The following is a 16,880-nucleotide window of genomic DNA, read 5'->3' on the forward strand; positions in this document are numbered from 1 at the left end:
GCCCGGATGTTCACATGCTGAAGCAGAGGGTTTGCCTGACCGCTGGAGGTTGCAGAGAGGGGGGTAAGGATTTGCCTGACCGCTGGAGGTCGCAGAGAGGGGGGTAAGGCTGCTTGGGGTGTGTGGGGGGGTGAGAAGGGGGTGACGTGTGAAAAGGGGTTAGAGTCAAGAGAAACTTGGGTAGGCGGGGAAATCAAAGGCGGGCTCTCGGAGATGGCAGCTTGTTCCGGGAAGATACTGGCCAGGGAAAAGGGCATGGAGGCATGGGAGTGGGTGTCTAAACAGGACCAACAGGGGGAAGGGGAAGGCCCAGGGCCTGTGAAAGAGCCAGGCCAGTTTCTGGTTTAGCAACCCTCTGCTCCTAAAACAGTAATGTTTACTTTTCCTTGGGGCTTGGTTTTCAATCTTTCTGGAGGGTCAGCGTGCTTTAGATGTTCAAATCTTTGTACAAAGCCCCCAGGCAACTACCAGCACCCCATTACATTTCTTGGGATCTTCCAAGGCCAGTGTTATCTGACTGAAAATCAAGGAGAACCTGGAAGTGAGGACTACCCTGTACTCCAAGGACCCTTCCCAGTGAGGCCCTTACCCCACCCCATTCAGTACATTGGGAAAAGCCACTCCTCTGCCCACACCTGGCCCTTTGGCCCACGAGCTATGAAGGGCTAAGGATAGGCACCTGGGGATTGTCTCCTAGGGGAGTGAAAGCTGAAGGGTCTTAGCATGTAGGCAAACCCTAAAGTTTACCAAACTTCGAGTTCAAGGTGGGGTAGCCTTAAAATTCAAATGGACATGACTCCTGGTGGTTTCTGGGGCACAGGGAGTTTTGTCTCCAGGTAGGAAAGCTTGGTTGTGTCCTGGCACCCCTGAGGGGCTTTGGGTGTTTGCTCAGAACCCACACGGCTACTGTTTCTGTGGTGGGGCAGATGTCTCCTCTACACACACAGCCCCTTCCCCAGCCCGGACTGTCTAGTAAGTACGTTGGCCTCTGAAGGTCCTGAAGCCAAGCGGGAGTGGGAGTGCATTGGTTTGACTAAAAATGGCCCTCATAGGCTTCTGTCTTTGAATGTTTTGTTCCCAGTTGGTAGACTATTTAAGAAGGATTTGGAGGCGTGGCCTTGCTGAAGGAGGTGTCAGAGGCTTTGATTTTCAAAAGCTCACACCAGGGCCCAGTCTCTCTCTGCCTCCTGCCTTTGTATCAAAATGTAAAGCTCTTGGCTATTGCCCCAGTGCCGTCCCTGCGTGAAGCCAACTCCCTTCCCTGATGGTCCTGGAAGAACTGACTCTCGGAAACTGTAAGCAAGCCTCCAATCAAATGCTTTCTTCTATATGCTGCCTTGGTCATGGTGTCTCTTCACAGCCATAGAACAATTAGACAGGAGAAACTGGGTACCGACTGCGGTGTGGGACTAGGTGTAGGAATCGGCTGTAGAAGGCTTAATGGTGCATGCAGGAGGCCCTGGTTCCATCTTAATTACTGGAAATTTGCAGCAGCACAGACCCGATCTGCCGCTGATATCAGCTAGAGGCAAAGAAGCTCGGGCTGCTTGAGCAGGAGGTTGGAGCTGAGGGGTCCACTGGGTCTTACTGCCGGTTCTTTCGATTGTCCGCCTGCTTGTCTCTCTTCTTTCCTGGCTAGCCACCTGTTTCTGTTTCTGCACCCATTGCATACTGGGCACCCCACTTTTGATTTCTTTTCCTTCTTTAAATAACAGGTACCTAGTTCAAGAAGACTAGCCCCAACACAAGGTGCGTGAACCAAGTACAAAGTCTCCACAGCTTCAAATCATTGAGGGATTGTTTCTTGCTGGGCAGGGCTTGATAGGGAGGCTGTTTACAGGCCCCTGTTTCCTAAGAGCATTCTCAGCTTCTGCCAAGTGTTGCCAATGAAGGAAGTGCTTTCAAGGGACTGCCTCAAAAAAAAAAGCGTCACATAGTGTTAAAAACCCACCTACTCCTGCAGGGTCAGGAGAACCAGAGGGGGTTAGGCTTGAATTAAACTGTCTCATTCTGAGTTCCTGACATGGTTCTCCTTCTAGGTTTTGCTTGCTATGGTTAAGAGATGGGTGTGGCTAGAGAGGTGGCTCAGTGGTTAAGAGCATTGACTGCTCTTCCAGAGGACCCAGGTTCAATTCCCAGCAACTATATGGCGTCTCTCAGTCATCTATAACGGTATCCAATGGCTTCTTTTGGCAGGCAGGCATGCATGCAGATAGGGCATGCATATACATAAATCTTAAAGGATGGGGGTGACAAATGCAGGGGTTGCTTGTTGCAGAACCTTGTGGTTGTATAGGGGGAGGGTTGTGCTAAGGAAGATAGCCACAAATAACCCAGTGTTTTGATTTGTTTTTCTTGTTGCTGTTGAACAATGGGTAGGTGGCATTGAATGCAGGCCCACCCAGTACCCAGCCAGTGTCTGAAACCTTACTGGCTGAACCTGAAATCTTACTGTCCCATGAGCCTGTTTCATCTGAATGCCACAAGACTGGAGGATAGATCACAGATATGTCAGGCATTATCTCCCCAAAAGGCTTCCAGCCTGTTCATCTGGGGACTAGAAGGAGAAGTGATGGACAGCAGAAGCAAGTCTGTGAAGGGGACCCACCCTGCCTGTTGGCTATGGCTCATAGCAGGCTAGCTGCCTGGCTTGTGAAGGTCCGGGGAAAGCAAAGATTCTATGAGGGTGATTTATGTGACTGAGCCGTTTCTGACTGTGCCCTGGTTCTTCCCTCTTGGAATGAGAAAGTGTGTCGTTCTAATGGTTTTTCTGGGGTCTCTGCTAATGATTTGAATTTCCAATTGGTGGATGGGTCCCAGAAAAAGGCAGATAAATATTGGTCCCTATGCCCTCTGGCTAATGGGCTGGACCTAACCCTCTCTGCTTCTGTCTCAAGCTGTGTGGACTTGAGTGGGTGGCCGTGGGCTATAGACAAGGCTTCGGCAGAGACACCTGCTCAGTCAACTCGATACACAGAGCTTCCGATGCCTCTTGGAGCATGCACAGATTACCTAGAAAGCAGCTCTTGGGGCAAAATCAAGTGTTTTTGAGGACTTGGTGGCATCAAACATTGTGGAACACTAAAGGAGGAAACCAGGAGATGGCAGGGCACTGAACCATGCAGGTTTGGGATCTGCCTGTCAATAGGCACTACCTACTCATCCAGGTGGATGAAGAGAGGGGAAGGGATACCCAAGAACACTGGGAAGACTTGGACCTTCAGACACTCAAACAAATAAACCCTGATTTTCTTTATCAGGAAGTACTATCCCCTGAGTGATAAAAGAGATGGCCACCTCAGTGAACCCTAATTAAAATGTCTCTCTCTTCCTTTCTGTCTTTCTGTCTCTGTCTCTCTCTGTGTCTCTGTCTCTCTCTCTCTCTCTGTCTGTCTCTCTCTCTCTGCCTGTCTCTCTCTCTCTGTCTGTCTCTCTCTCTCTCTCTCCCCCTTCCCTTCCTTCCTTTCTAGTTTTTTAGAGATAGGGCCTCACTATGTTTCCCTGGCTGTCCTGGAACTCACTCTGTAGACCAGACTGACCTCGAACTTGCAGAGATCCACCTGCCTCTGTCTCCTGAGTGCTGGAAGGTGTGTGCCATTATGCCTGGCTCATAATACTGTTTTCAGCTGGACTAGTGCAGGAGACAGAATGGTCCAAGTTCCCTTATGTTCAGCTCTTCTACCTTTGCGACCACTCAGAATTGGCTTACAATTGTCAGCCGGGTCCCGCTACTTTGACTGTCTGGCGTCCCCCAAACCCTGTCCACCATATGCTGGAGGGCCTCAAGGAGTTGCACCTCAAGCTCCCCAAATAACCCCAGGGGCTCTAGAGATGTTTCCCTTGCAGAAGATGATGGGAGATTTAGGACCCAGGTAGGTAGGTTCACAGAGCCTATTCATTAGCAGAGCTTAAAGATATCAAACCAGAATTGGGGAGAGCCAGGAATGACTATGCATGCTTTAAGTCCAGCACTTGGGAGGCAGCATCAGATGGACCTCTGTGAGTTCCAGGCCAGCCTGCTCTATATAGTGGGTTTTGGGCCAGACAGAGCTACATAGTGAGACCTGTTTCAAACAAAACAAAAAGCAAGAATGAAGGTAATTTTGAGGCAAATCCTGACCAATATGAGCAGGCCTACCAACACCTCCAAAGTCTTTTACTACACAGCCTGGAGGGATGGATGCTAGTCTTAGATCAGACCTCAGCTTCAGTGGAAAAGCAGAGGGTAATGGGAAAGACAGCCAGTGGCACTGACTACTTGCCCAGAGCAAGACTCACAGGCCCAAGTCCTCACAGGAGCCCAGGTTGTTGTCTCGAGAGATCCATCTAGGGGTGTCGGGGACCCCAGAGGTCGCTGGGAAAGAAAGCGTTTTATCTCTTATTTCTGAGGGCTTCAGGAAAGCCAAGATCAAAACTCTTTTTTACTCTCAGAGGCTGGCTTTTTACCAGGGAGCAAATGACTCTCCCATCACCTTTCTCAGCGATTAAAGAAGGCTATCAGAAAACACGCTGAGTCCTCAGAGGAGGACTCCAAAAGACAAATTCCTGACCCAATCAGCCCCAGGCAGCCATAGAGAATCTCAGAAACCAGCTGTGATAGGGTATACCTTTAATCCCAGCACCCAGGAGGCAGAGTCAGGTAGATCTCATGTTGAGTTTGAGTCTAGCCTAGCCTGGTCTACGTGGTGAGTTTGAGAATAGCCAGAGCTACATAATGAGACCCTGTCTTTTTTTTTTATGTATTTTTCCAGAAGCTGGTGGCTGAACCAGGTAAGTGCCTAGACCAATCGTTCTAGCCCAGTAGTTCTCAACCTTCCTAAATGTTACAATCCTTTAATAGTTTCTTACGTTATGGTGACCTCCAACCATAAAATTATTTTTTAAAAAATTATTTATTTATTTACTTATTTATTTATTTATTATGTATACAATATTCTGTCTGTGTGTATGCCTGCAGGCCAGAAGAGGGCACCAGATCCCATTACAGATGGTTGTGAGCCACCATGTGGTTGCTGGGAATTGAACTCAGGACCTTTGGAAGAGCAGGCCAATGCTCTTAACCTCTGAGCCATCTCTCTAGCCCCATAAAATTATTTTTGTTGCTACTTCATAACTGTAATTTTGCGATGTTATGAATCGTAATGTAAATATCTGTGTTTTCCTTTGGTCTTGGGCGACCCCTGTGAAAGGGTCGTTAGACCCCCATGTTGAGAACTGCTGGTCTACACTGATACTCATTGTATCGTAACCTGGACCCAGAAAGGAAAAGGAGAAAGGACAAATGACATGCTGGCCTACTGGCTGTTCATGAGTTACCCAAGGAGGGGGCATGATGAAGGGTCCCTTCAGCCCATGATTTCTATGTGGACAGTCAGTGGAAAGAATGTCCCAAGAAAGAGCAAGCTAGAAATATGTCTTAGCTCCCACCTGGACCCTGTCCCAATAGTCAAGGCAATCACTAGACAAAGGCAAGGCTTCCCTGAACTCTAAGGCTCAAGGCCACCTCCTTCATTCGGTGGGTCCCAAGGCCACCTCTCCAGGCTTCCATAATCCCAGTTCAACCTGAGGAGCCCCAACTTTACAAATGGAACCCCAATGTTCAGTATTGCACTTTCTCCAGTTCCTAGTTCCCCAAACTGCCATCTTTGGGGGCATATCAGGTCAGCCATGAAGTTTTTTTTTTTTTTTTACACAGCCTGTTGCCTGCCAGTGAGGAGATAGCTATTCCAATACCATTTTCTCATTGTCTAGAGACCCCTGCACCCATTTTGGGAAGCGACATTCTCTCCAAGCATCGGGTTGGACTTGTCCTGCCTCTGGGAGGGAACCTATGCTTGCCTCCTGGTAGAAGTCAGTATATATCTCTTGGTATGGGCAGGTGAGGAGACTATAGGGAAGGGGTTCTCAACCTGTGGATTGCAGTTCCTTTGGGGTCACCTAAGACCACCAAAAAACAGATATTTACCTTATGGCTTATAAAAGTGGCAGAATTGCAGTTATAAAGTTGCAATGAAAATAATTTTATGCTTGGGGGTCACTGCAACACGAACTGTGTATTAAAGGGACGGTTGAGAACCACCATTATGCATAGGGCCATCTTTAATGCTTCACCTGCTCCAACATATTTAAAGGGCCCTGCTGTGGGACAATGGTCTGTACCCTGTCACTGGTATTTTAAATAAACGCTGATTGGCCAGTAGCCAGACAGGAATTATAGGTGGGGCGACCAGGCAGGAAGTAGAGGCAGGGCAGAGAGAACAAGAGAATTCTGGGAAAGGTAAAGGTCAGTCTGCAGTAGTCACCCAGACGCAGAGAACGCAAGATGTGACTGCCTTGCCGAAAAAGGTACCAAGCCACATGGCTAACACAGACAAGAATTATGGGCTAACAAAAGTTATGAGAGTTAATAAGAAGCCTGATCTAATAGGCCAACCAGTTTATGATTAGTATAGGCCTCTATCTGTTTATTTGGGACTAAATGGCTGTGGGTGGCGTGGCTGACATAGACGGACTGGGTAGGACAGAAACTTCCATCAACAAGGCCCCACCCATTTTCCTCACCAGAAACAGTTTTCACTAAAGCCTGAAGAGACAGAAGGATTCAAGTCTATCATCTTGGCCCTTAAAAAATAGGGACTCGGGCTGGAGAGATGACTCAGAGGTTAAGAGCACTGATTGTTCTTCCAGAGGTCCTGAGTTCAATTCCCAGCAACCACATGGTGGCTCACAACCATCTGTAATGAGATCTGGTACCCTCTTCTGGCCTGCATGCCTACATGCAGACAGAACACTATATACAAAATAAATAAATAAATCTTTAAAAATAAATAGGGACTCTGAAAGGAAGGAATGTTCTGGCTCCTATAACCCACCTATTTTGGAAGTTCAAACAAACCCCAATGATTTGAAGTTAGTGCAAGACTTTGGACTAATCAAGGCTGTGGTCCCCTTCCACCTCTGCCCTCCTGACCCAGATTCAGCCTTGAGGAACTTACTATTCTGCTTGGATTTGAAGAATGCCTCTTTTTTTTTTTTTTTTTTTTTTTGCACCTGAATACTTGGCTTTTATTTGCCTTTGGAGACCACACTTTTAAGGCCTGACAAGTTACTTGGAATGTCCTGCCCTAAAGGTTTAGGGACAGTCCCTGTTTCTTTGCACTTGCCTTGGTCCAGGACCTCATAGACTGGTCAGTCCCCATGTAACTTTGCACCAATAGGTAGATGTGTTACTCTGGGAAGCATGCAAAGATATGCTGACAGGGAACTGAGTCTCTCAACTTTCTCCACCTTGTAATGATTTGTTCTGTCTCTTTAAGAGACAAGCCACTCCCACTCCCTTCCCCATCCACTGAGGCAGGCAGATCTTCCTTCCTGCTTGCAGCCTGAGTCTCTTCCTTTTCTGTCTCCCTCTCGAATAGGCAGCATCTATCTCTCTTCTCTCTCTTTCTCTCTCTCCCCCTCCCTTTCTCTCTGTCTGTCTCTCTCTCTCTCTCTCTCTGCACACAGATTCCCCAGGCCTGTATGCACTCCCTCTAACAAACTCCTAAGCAGGGGTGAGGGGTGGGGGAAGTGGGGGGTGTCAGATCAATCCAAATTAAAATGCCCATCATTTTATTAAATACAATGCTCTCGGGTAGCAGAGCACATGGCGGGAGACAGAAAAGCAGGGAGTACATGCAAACCTGGAACCATGTGTTTCTCCTCTGGGAGCCATTTTAAATACCCTGTGGGAGGGGTCAGGACCTGGCATGCTGGGATTTGGAGTCCAGACTTAAGCAGCTCCCAGTCCAGGGGAGCTGGAATGGATGTCAGGGGCTACGCTCCATACTTAAAACATCCACCACCACCCCAGTCTCCCCAGCATTCTAGCCATGTGAGAGAAATGAGATCTCTTGAGAAAAGCACCAATTCTGCCAATCTCAAGTCACATACTTGAGGGCAATGTGGGGGGGGTGGGGGAGAGAAAAGCCTGAACTCTGAATGGATTCCTCCTATCTAAGCTTCCCCCTTGCTACAGTCAAACAGCTGGGTTATGGGCTTCCCAAGAATTTGGCTTCCCGGATTTTCAGAACCAGCCAGTCCTCTTTTTATCCTGTCAACGAGACCCTTAGACCCCCCTAACATGGGAACCCGAGGCTAATCATTCCTCCCAACACTCAAGGGTGTACTTACCAGGGGCCCCTACTCTGGGGTTGCCCACTCAGCCTCAATTTCCACTGGATGCTGCTGAAAGGGAATTAACATGGACATTCTGACCCAATCAATAGGACCCATACCACAACCAGTGGGCTACCTTAGCAAGGAGTTAGACTCAGTGACAAAGGGATGGCCAGGATACCCAAGGGCAATTGCAGCTGTAAGGCTCCTGGTCCCAGAGGCCTATAAATGAGCCCTAGAAAACCCCCTCTCTGTTTATTCTTTCCATGGCGTTGGGGAAATGATTAAAGGACACTTGTGGTGGCTGTCAGGCTCCTAATGGCGAGACCAGAGTGACCATTAAGTAACCATTAAGGTCTGTCCTTGTCTCAGCCCTGCTACTTGCTTCCCTGACAAGGGAAGTCTCAAGCATTCATGCCCTGCTGGGACCCTACACTGCTAGACCTGATTTTAAAGACTGAACACTGTTAACCGATGGCCACTCAGAATGGAGCTCATAAGGGAGGGTATTCTGTTGTAACAAGAGGAGACACTTGACTCAGGCTTTGCGCTGTAGGGAGACACTGAGGGTGAACATCTGTGCTGAGTCCAGATGTGCTTATCTGGTTTTGCATGTGAATGCAGCTATCTGGAAGGAACGAGGATGAGTAACATCTGGAACCCCATTTGAGACAGTTCAGCTCCCACTGATGATGTGGCAGCCATGTGCTGCCAGAGACAGCAAAAGGGAGGGGACTCAATGACCTGGGGTAGCCACCAAGCCAGCAGGTCCTGCTCCTAAAGCATTTGGCTGCATTGAGACCAGAATGTTCCTCTGAGCCGGCTAGTTTCATGTCCACTTGACACAAGCTAGTTATCTTAGAGGAGGGAGCCTCAACTGAGAAAATGCCTCCAGAAGATCTAGCTGTAGGCAAGTTTGTGGAGCACTTTCGTAGCGATTAATGTGGGAGGGCCCAGACCATTGTGGGTGGAGCCATCCCTGGGTGGGTGGTCCTGCGTTCTATAAGGAAGCAGGCCGAGCAAGCCATGATGAGCAAGCCAGTAAGTAGCAGGCCTCTGTGACTTGTGCATCAGCTCCTACCTCCGCCTTGGTTTGAGTTCCTGCCTCGGCTTCCCTCAATGGATTTTGATTCAGGTATATAAGCCAAATAATCTCTTTTGTTCGTGTTGCTTTGGATCATGGTGTTTCACCACAGCCATAGTAACTAAGACACCAGTTATGGGAAGACTCGTTCCTCCAACCAATGTGAGAATATGCTATATACCATCCCTAAAATGGAAGAGGCTCCCAAAGATGGCTGTACCCTCCTGGACCATCGTGGATTTGGGGGCAGTGAGGGGAGAGGGGTTGCCCATAATAGTCATGTATGACTGTCTAGTTCCGTACAATGGGGAATTATAAAATCATATCATCTAGGGAGGGGAAACTCCAACTAGCTAGGAAAATGTTTATGGGAAAGGGAACATCATCAGATGTTACCACTCAATGGTTCAGAGACATGAGACACGCTGAAAGGCCAATCTGACCTGTCCCCTGCTGGTACAAAGAGGCAAGCAAAGTCCCCAGGAGAGGACTAAAGGGATTTTATTCACTGCCCAGGGGACCAAAGCCTATCTTTTCCTTGCATGGGTGAGGGCTCTCACTGGCTGGGTTGAAATCTTTCCTTGTAAAGTGGAAAAGGCATAGGAGGTAATAACTGTTCTAAATGAAAAATTCCTGGGTTTGGGGTACCTAAGGCTAGACAGTGACAATGGCCCAGCCTCCAAGGCACAATCTACCTAGGGACTTTCCCGGACCTTGGGGACAGTTTAATCCTCCACTGTGCCTGGCATCCCCAGCCTTCTAGAAAGAGATAAAGAACAAATGTGTTACTAAAAGGGCACCTTACTAAACCAGTGCGAGAAGCTCCTTGGACCAAGTTGCTACCCTTAGTTAGCCCCCTGATGGCTTAAGGTCACCTGGGATTGGTCCCCTTGAGAGCCTAGCCTGAAACTAATCAACCATCCATGTCGCCAAATTCCGACAAATCCTTTCAGAACTGTGAAATAGAAAGGCCTAGAATGAAGGCATGGGACATTTCCCACTGTGTCCTGGGACCTAGCTCTCTGGTCAAGACAATCAAAGAGACACCCTCTCTAAATCTCAGTTGGAAGTACCTTTCTGTCATTTTATCTACGCCTCTGGAAGCTAAGGTGGCTGGCATGGACTCGGGATCCATCACACCAGGGCCAAGAAGGGACACTTTACAGAGTCCCCACCTTATGAGAAAGCGCCTCTCCAGCAGCAGATTGGACTCCTGTGAACCACTGGAGGCCCCGAGTCTCAGGTGAGTTGGAGCCTGCCTGTGCTCTTCCCTTTCCCAGCTGGATTCTGTTCAACTGATTGTCACCAAGTGGGAATGGTCACTCTAGCATGGGATATATCCATCTTACTGTAACGGCCTCTGATGTTCTCGTCACCCCTATAGCTCCTTGGCTACTCTAGGTGGTCCCCTGGCTATGGGTGCATCGCTCACTGGAATTATACTGCAGCCTCCCGAACGACCCCAGAATTCTGCCTCACGGAAGTGTTCCCTCTCGCCTCTCAGCATCTGAATGGGGCTTAGAGGAACGTGGGCAGGCAGGGAAAGGGAAGGCAGGCTCCTGAGATGGCAGCTTCTGGTTTCCAGAAAACTGCCGGAGAAGGCATGGGGGTGTCTAAACAGAACCCATAGAGAGAAGAACGGGCCCAGAAGCTCTCTGGAACACCCAAGCTGGTCAGTTGAGAAGTCTTTGGGCCCTCCTCTCCCAAAGTGATTGCTTTTCCCCCATGGCTTGGTCTTCTGTCTTTCTGGACATTCATTTCTTTGTCTGTCCAAGTGACCGACCTTGAAATCTCCGACAACTACCCCAACACCCCTGCTAAAAAGACTCGCATTGCCTCCTCACTAAATCCAGCCAGCTCCAGAAGGTCATGTTCATTGTCCCCCAACCAAAGGACAGACGCTTTTCTAGGCCATGAGGTTGGGATTTCGGGTGTGGGGACTCCAGGGCAGGTCCTGAGAGACCAGGCCAGAGGCTGCTTCTGTGACATTTTGAAGGAGAGAAGCCCTTGTCTGAACTAACTCCCAGGGCTGGAGACTTTTTTTTTTATTGATTCATTTGAGATGAATGTCATGTAGGACAGACTGACCTGAAACTATCCAACAGGGGCCTCGAACTCCTGCCCTCACCTCCCAAGTGCTGGGATTATAGGCACACCTGTGATGCTTTTGAACTTTCTCATAAAAACTCCCAGCGTAGCTGTAACCATATCCTAAGATCCTCTCCCCAACAAGAAGCAGCACTCCAGGGTTTTTGAGTCGGTACAAAGTTTACTAGTCGTACAACAAGGCTCACTAAAGCAATGGGAGATTCCAGTGATGGCGTCGTCGTGTGGGTTGGTTCCTTCCATCAAGATGGAGACAAGATGTTTTCCCACAGGACTGCCCACCTACCCCCCCACCACCACAAGACAAACAAAATGCAAGACTGTCATAACGTGGCTAGGACTGGTTCCACGGACACAACAATTCAGTGGCATCGATACATCCAGACGGAATGGCAGGCTGCAGCAGGTGCTGGGAGGGGAAGGAGACAGCAGCATCACGCTCCACGCTCACCCTTTCAGGCCATGCCCCTGTGGGCAGGACTCCCCGGCAGTGTCTGCTGGTGATAATACACTTCACACAGGGTGGGGAGGAGACTCCAAGGACCGGCTTGAAAGGCCCACCAGAAGGTGGGTCCGAGAGGGGGACTCTTTCCTGGCTGGATGTCTGCCGTAGACTTGGTGCCACTACATTCACGCATGGGCAAAGCACGGGCCAGGTCGAACTTGATACATGCAGAGTGGCAGGGTGGGGGTCGAGGGGTCCAGGCGAGAGATCAACAGCTCACACACTGTGTGGTATTCTATAATGAGCTCCGTTACCATGGTCCCCTTCCTCCCTTGGCGGCATTGTGGGCTCCGGCGCTGGGTCTCCCAGCAGGGCTTGCTGGGTGGAACGGGGGTCATCGGTTCTAGACAGGAGTGCTGGAAGGGTGGCGGGCTGGGGCTGGGAGGATCCTGGCTCTTAGGCGGTCGTAGCCTCTCCTCTGAGCCGCACGCCCACAGCTGTGATAAGGGCGGCCCCCTTGCCACTGCCGTCTTCAGACAGGAGGAAGGACACGGTACACTTTGGTGACAGTTCCTTCACAGTTTGGTGCATGATTCTGGAGAAGCTGAGAAGACGGGAAAACGGGAGAGAGGGTCAGCTGTGGCTGAGCTGCAAACCCGCTTCCCTCAGGTGGTGGAGTGCCTTGTCTAGCATTCAGGGAGGCCCAGGCCTTGAATCTGATTCCCAGCACTGGGGAGGTGGAGGCCAGAAAGATTACAAATCCAAGGTTAACCTCAGCTATACATTAAGTTTTAGGTCAACCTAAGCTACAGGAGACTGTCTTAAAAATATACAACAGAGAAATTCTACAACAAAAAACAGGCATGGTTGAGAGGGGCTGGAGAGATGCAGGCTTATGATCAGCTGTGCCATCAGAGTCCCCAACAGGGAGGAATGGATAAATAAATACAGATCTCAGACTCAGCAACTTGTAACCCAGCCCCACCCAAGACCTTGGTGGTCTTAGGGGACCTGAGAGTTTCTGGAGCTTGGAAACATGCAGCCTAAGACTCTGAACTCATCTCCAGAGCTGGCAACCGGTACCTTCAGCAGGAGAAAGCAGCCCCCATAAAGGGAGGTGACCCTTGAGGCTAGCACTCTGTGCTAAACATGAGTCAGGCTAAGGCTCCTCTGTTGACACCTGTGAGGAGTGTCCATACTTGATGCTAGAATCGTTGAGGTGTGGCAGTCCAAGGCAGCCTCAAGATCCTTCAGCGGCCTGGTTTATGATGTACTGGGCATGGAATCCAGAGCTGCTCGCATGCTAGGCAAGCACTCTGTGAACTGTCACACGCCCACTGGATAGCTGCTAAGACTGTGGGCATTAGGAAGGTTGGGAACCCCCGTCCAGTTAGGTGATGGCTAGTCTTGGTTGTCAACCTGACTACATCTAGAATTAACTAAAACCCAAGCATCTGAGATTTTCCTTGATTGGATTATTGGAGGGGGGACAATCCATCCTAAATGTAGGCCACACCTTCTGGTGACAGCCTACATAAAAGGACATGGAAGGAAAGTTTTGCTTTGTGCCTAGTCGCCCTCACTGGCAAGCCCATCTATCTAGTTGCTGAGGCATTCCTTCACTGGTATTCAGGATTGCGACGTGGACTGAAGACCAGCTAAGATGTCCAGCCTCCTCCGGATATGTGGCCTTTCTTTCTGTTGGGAGGTAGCCATTGCTTCCTAGTCTATCCCAAGTCTGTAAGCCACTCTGATAAACCTACTTTTTTTTTTTAAGATTTATTTATTAAGTATACAACATTCTGCCTTGATGTATGCCTGCACGCCAGCAGAGGGCGCCAGATCTCGGTACAGATGGTTGTGAGCCACCATGTGGTAGCTGGGAATTGAACTCAGGACCTCTGGAAGAGCAGTCAGTGCTCTTAACCACTGAGCCATCTCTCCAGCCCCGATAAATATATTTTTAATGGAGATTCATCCTCTCCAGTTCTGCTCCTCTATAGATCCCTGTCTAATACAGAGAGGGCTCTGTCCAGACATGCTGGGGTCTGCTCCTGAGACCCCCAACTTTGGAACATACAGTGGGTTCAAGAGCAGGTTCACTACTCTAATGAAAAGGTTCCCTTCCCACAGCAGAGCCCTGGCCTACACTGACTGGTGAACCAGATAACAGGTCACCTCCCTGGTTCTGAATGCCCTCTTACCAATCACAGTAAGCCAATCTCTCTCTCTCTCTCTCTCTCACAACACACACACACACACCCTCAGAGGGCCCAAGAGAAGCAGGGAATACCATGCCCGTGAGCTGGCCCAGTGAAGCCCTTCTCTGGCTCCCCAAACTCCCTTCAGACACTGGGGTCACTCGTCGTCTCTGGCTCTTGCATTCCCCTGACGGAACTTGCCGGCCAGGAGGCCCTCCCCATCCATCCCGGGAGGCGCCACACTCACTGCGGATGAAGCTTGTAGAGCGTCCCATCTACTCCCACGGTCACGTTCAGATGGTCTAGTCCTCTGTTCTCCCTGATCTTCTCTACCACGGCGGCCATGCCGGCACCACATAGCTGAGCGGCCCTCTTGGACACCACCCCACACACAGTCTTGACCAGGATACTGTCGTCACACGTGCTGTTCAGACCCAGCTGCTGAAGGATGGCCCGTACCTGGAGCAGCGCTAACCGGTCGCTGTGGAAGACGAGAGCCAGTGAGTTGGATGGAGCATGCCCCCAGGGACCCCTTGGAGCAAAGGACCAGTCCGAAGCACTCTGCTGGGCTGTAGATGACATCATTGGGGGGGGGGGGGTGTTCCCTTTCCGGTTAGCTTTTTAAATGTAAGGAATATATATTTGTAGGTAGATGCATCTATGTCTATGCCATGGCGGCCAGAGCCCACAGAGGCCGGGAGAGGGTGTCGGATTCTCTGGATCTGGAGCTGCAGGATGCTGTGAGCTGCCTAACTGCACAGGCTGAGATCACACTGTGGGCCTCCAGAAGAGCCACAAGCCTTCTTAAGTCCAGGCTGTGTCTTCAGCCCTCAACTTAAAATTGCGTAAGTATGTACACGAGTCATGGGTGCCCATAGCAGCCACAGCCGTCAAGTTCCCTGGAACCGGCGTGACAGGTGGCTGTGAGCAGCCTGACTAGCTCGTCAGGTCCTCTGCAAAAGCAGCCCATGCTCTCAACCAGTGGCCACCTCTCTACCTCATCTCTTTAAACCAGCGGTCCTCAACCTGTGGCTCAAGATCCCTTTGGTGGTTGCATGACCCTTCACGGGGGTTGCCTAAGACCATTGGAAAATACAGGTCTTGGCATTACGATTCATAACAGCAAAATTACAGTTACAAAGTAGCAACAAAATAATTCTATGGCTGGGCTCACCACAATATGAGGAGCTGTATTAAAGGGTCTCAGCATTAGGAAGGTGGAGAACTTTTCTTCTAATGAGTTCAAAAGTACTACATGCTAAACTATAAAATATGAAAAAACCTTGAAATATGAATATCGAGAAACTGCTATTCACATTCTTAGATTTTTTTTACCCTCCTCTTTCTTAAGATAGAGCGTAGCCCAGGGTCAGGGGTTCGAGGCCAAACTCAGCTACAGAGTGAATTTGGGGCTATCACCATCTCCCTACCTCAGTCCTAGAAAAGGTCACTTTCCTAGCAACAGTATCAGGGCTGTGAGGTGACCCAAGAGTAAAGCACTGGGTATGAAGGCCTAATGAACCAAAATTGACTCCAGAACCCACCTCAAAAGCTGGGAGCACCCCACAGCAAGATGGGAGACCAGCCTGAAACAAGAGAGCCGCCCCCTCAAAAGCAAGGTGGAGGGAGGGAAGAAGCTACTGAAGTCCTCTGACTGCCATGTGCGTCTGCTGTGACACGGCACACTCCGTCACACACAAAGTCATTTTTTTTTAAGATGTCATTTCTTACCACACTGGCTTAATTTGCATTCTTCTCTTAGCAAGGTGGCCTTTGTTCCTGCACTTAGTGGCCACACTAACTACCTAGTGCGTCGCAAGGTTTGCTTTCCTTTCAGGAAACTGAAGAGCTGAAATAAGAATGGCCACCCTTTCCCAAGGACTTACAGGGCATGTGTTTTATATGCACATGGATACAATCACTATTGTTCTCTGCACTTGAGACAGAATCTCAGTTAGCCTAGGCTGGCCCCAAATCCACTATGTAGCTGAGTTTGGCCTCGAACCCCTGACCCTCTGGCCCGCGCCATTACACCCAGCTTTCATCGTTCCCATTTTAAAGAGGAGGGAATGAGGCTCACAGTCAAGGGCAGGTCTCGGGATCACAACTTTGGGGTCTGCCCCCCAGCCCCACCTCATGCCATGCCTCTGCCTCTGGTCACATACAGAGCAAATGTTTTTTCCTCAAAGCTGTTTGTCTCCTTGTTCTTCTCATTTGCTTACCAGTTCTGTTAACTTTGAGTAAGGATGCTGGGAATGTCAAATAGAGTGGCCATTTTGAAAATCAATATGGTAGTTCCTCAGGAAATTTAAAATGGAATTACCATAGGGTCTAGCAAGTCCCCTTGTAAGTATATTCGTGAGAGACATAAAAGGACCAAATAAATATTGACTCCCCCCGTGTTCACAGCGTTATTCAGATAAGTGAAAAGGTGGAAACAACCCAAGCTGCCAGGTAGTAGAAGCGGGAAAACAAAATGTGATAGCTATGCGCAATGACATATTACTCAGGCCTTAGAAATGCATTCCCACCGTAGGACTCTGCTTCCACGAGGCACCCAGAAAAGTCCGATTCAGAGAAGCAGAAAGCAAAATGGTAGGAAGAACCCCTCTCTCCTCACCTCTCGATCTGAGAGAGAAACTTGGTCTCAAAGATGCCTCGCGTCTTGAGTGGCTCGGAGATCTGTCCCCGGAAGAGGAAGCCTTTCTTGGTGAAGTCGATGAGGATGTTACGGACGATCTCACCCAGGTACATCCCACTAATCATCTTCTCAAACCTGAGTCAAGGGGGAGGAGTGGCGCTGAGCAGGGGCCACTCCACCTGCGGTCCAGTGGAGGGGGCGGGGCGCTGAGCAGGGGCCACTTCCCCTGCGGTCCAGCGTCTGACC

General features: G+C 49.6%; 1 protein-coding gene across 1 annotated transcript in view; it reads right to left on the bottom strand.

Moving 5' to 3' along the window:
• Positions 1-11,631: 11,631 nt before the first annotated feature.
• Positions 11,632-16,880, bottom strand: part of Hk1 (hexokinase 1) — a 67,624-nt gene continuing 62,375 nt past the window's right edge. Inside the window, exons 16-18 of the mRNA XM_038342174.2 lie at positions 16,614-16,769; positions 14,241-14,474; positions 11,632-12,396 (exon numbers count right to left, since the gene is read on the bottom strand). Coding sequence (XP_038198102.1) covers positions 12,249-12,396; positions 14,241-14,474; positions 16,614-16,769 — 538 coding nt within the window. The 3' untranslated portion in view covers positions 11,632-12,248. The remainder of the gene's footprint in view (positions 12,397-14,240; positions 14,475-16,613; positions 16,770-16,880) is intronic.

Source organism: Arvicola amphibius, chromosome 9 (genome assembly GCF_903992535.2).
Source record: "Arvicola amphibius chromosome 9, mArvAmp1.2, whole genome shotgun sequence".
NCBI lineage: Eukaryota > Metazoa > Chordata > Mammalia > Rodentia > Cricetidae > Arvicola > Arvicola amphibius.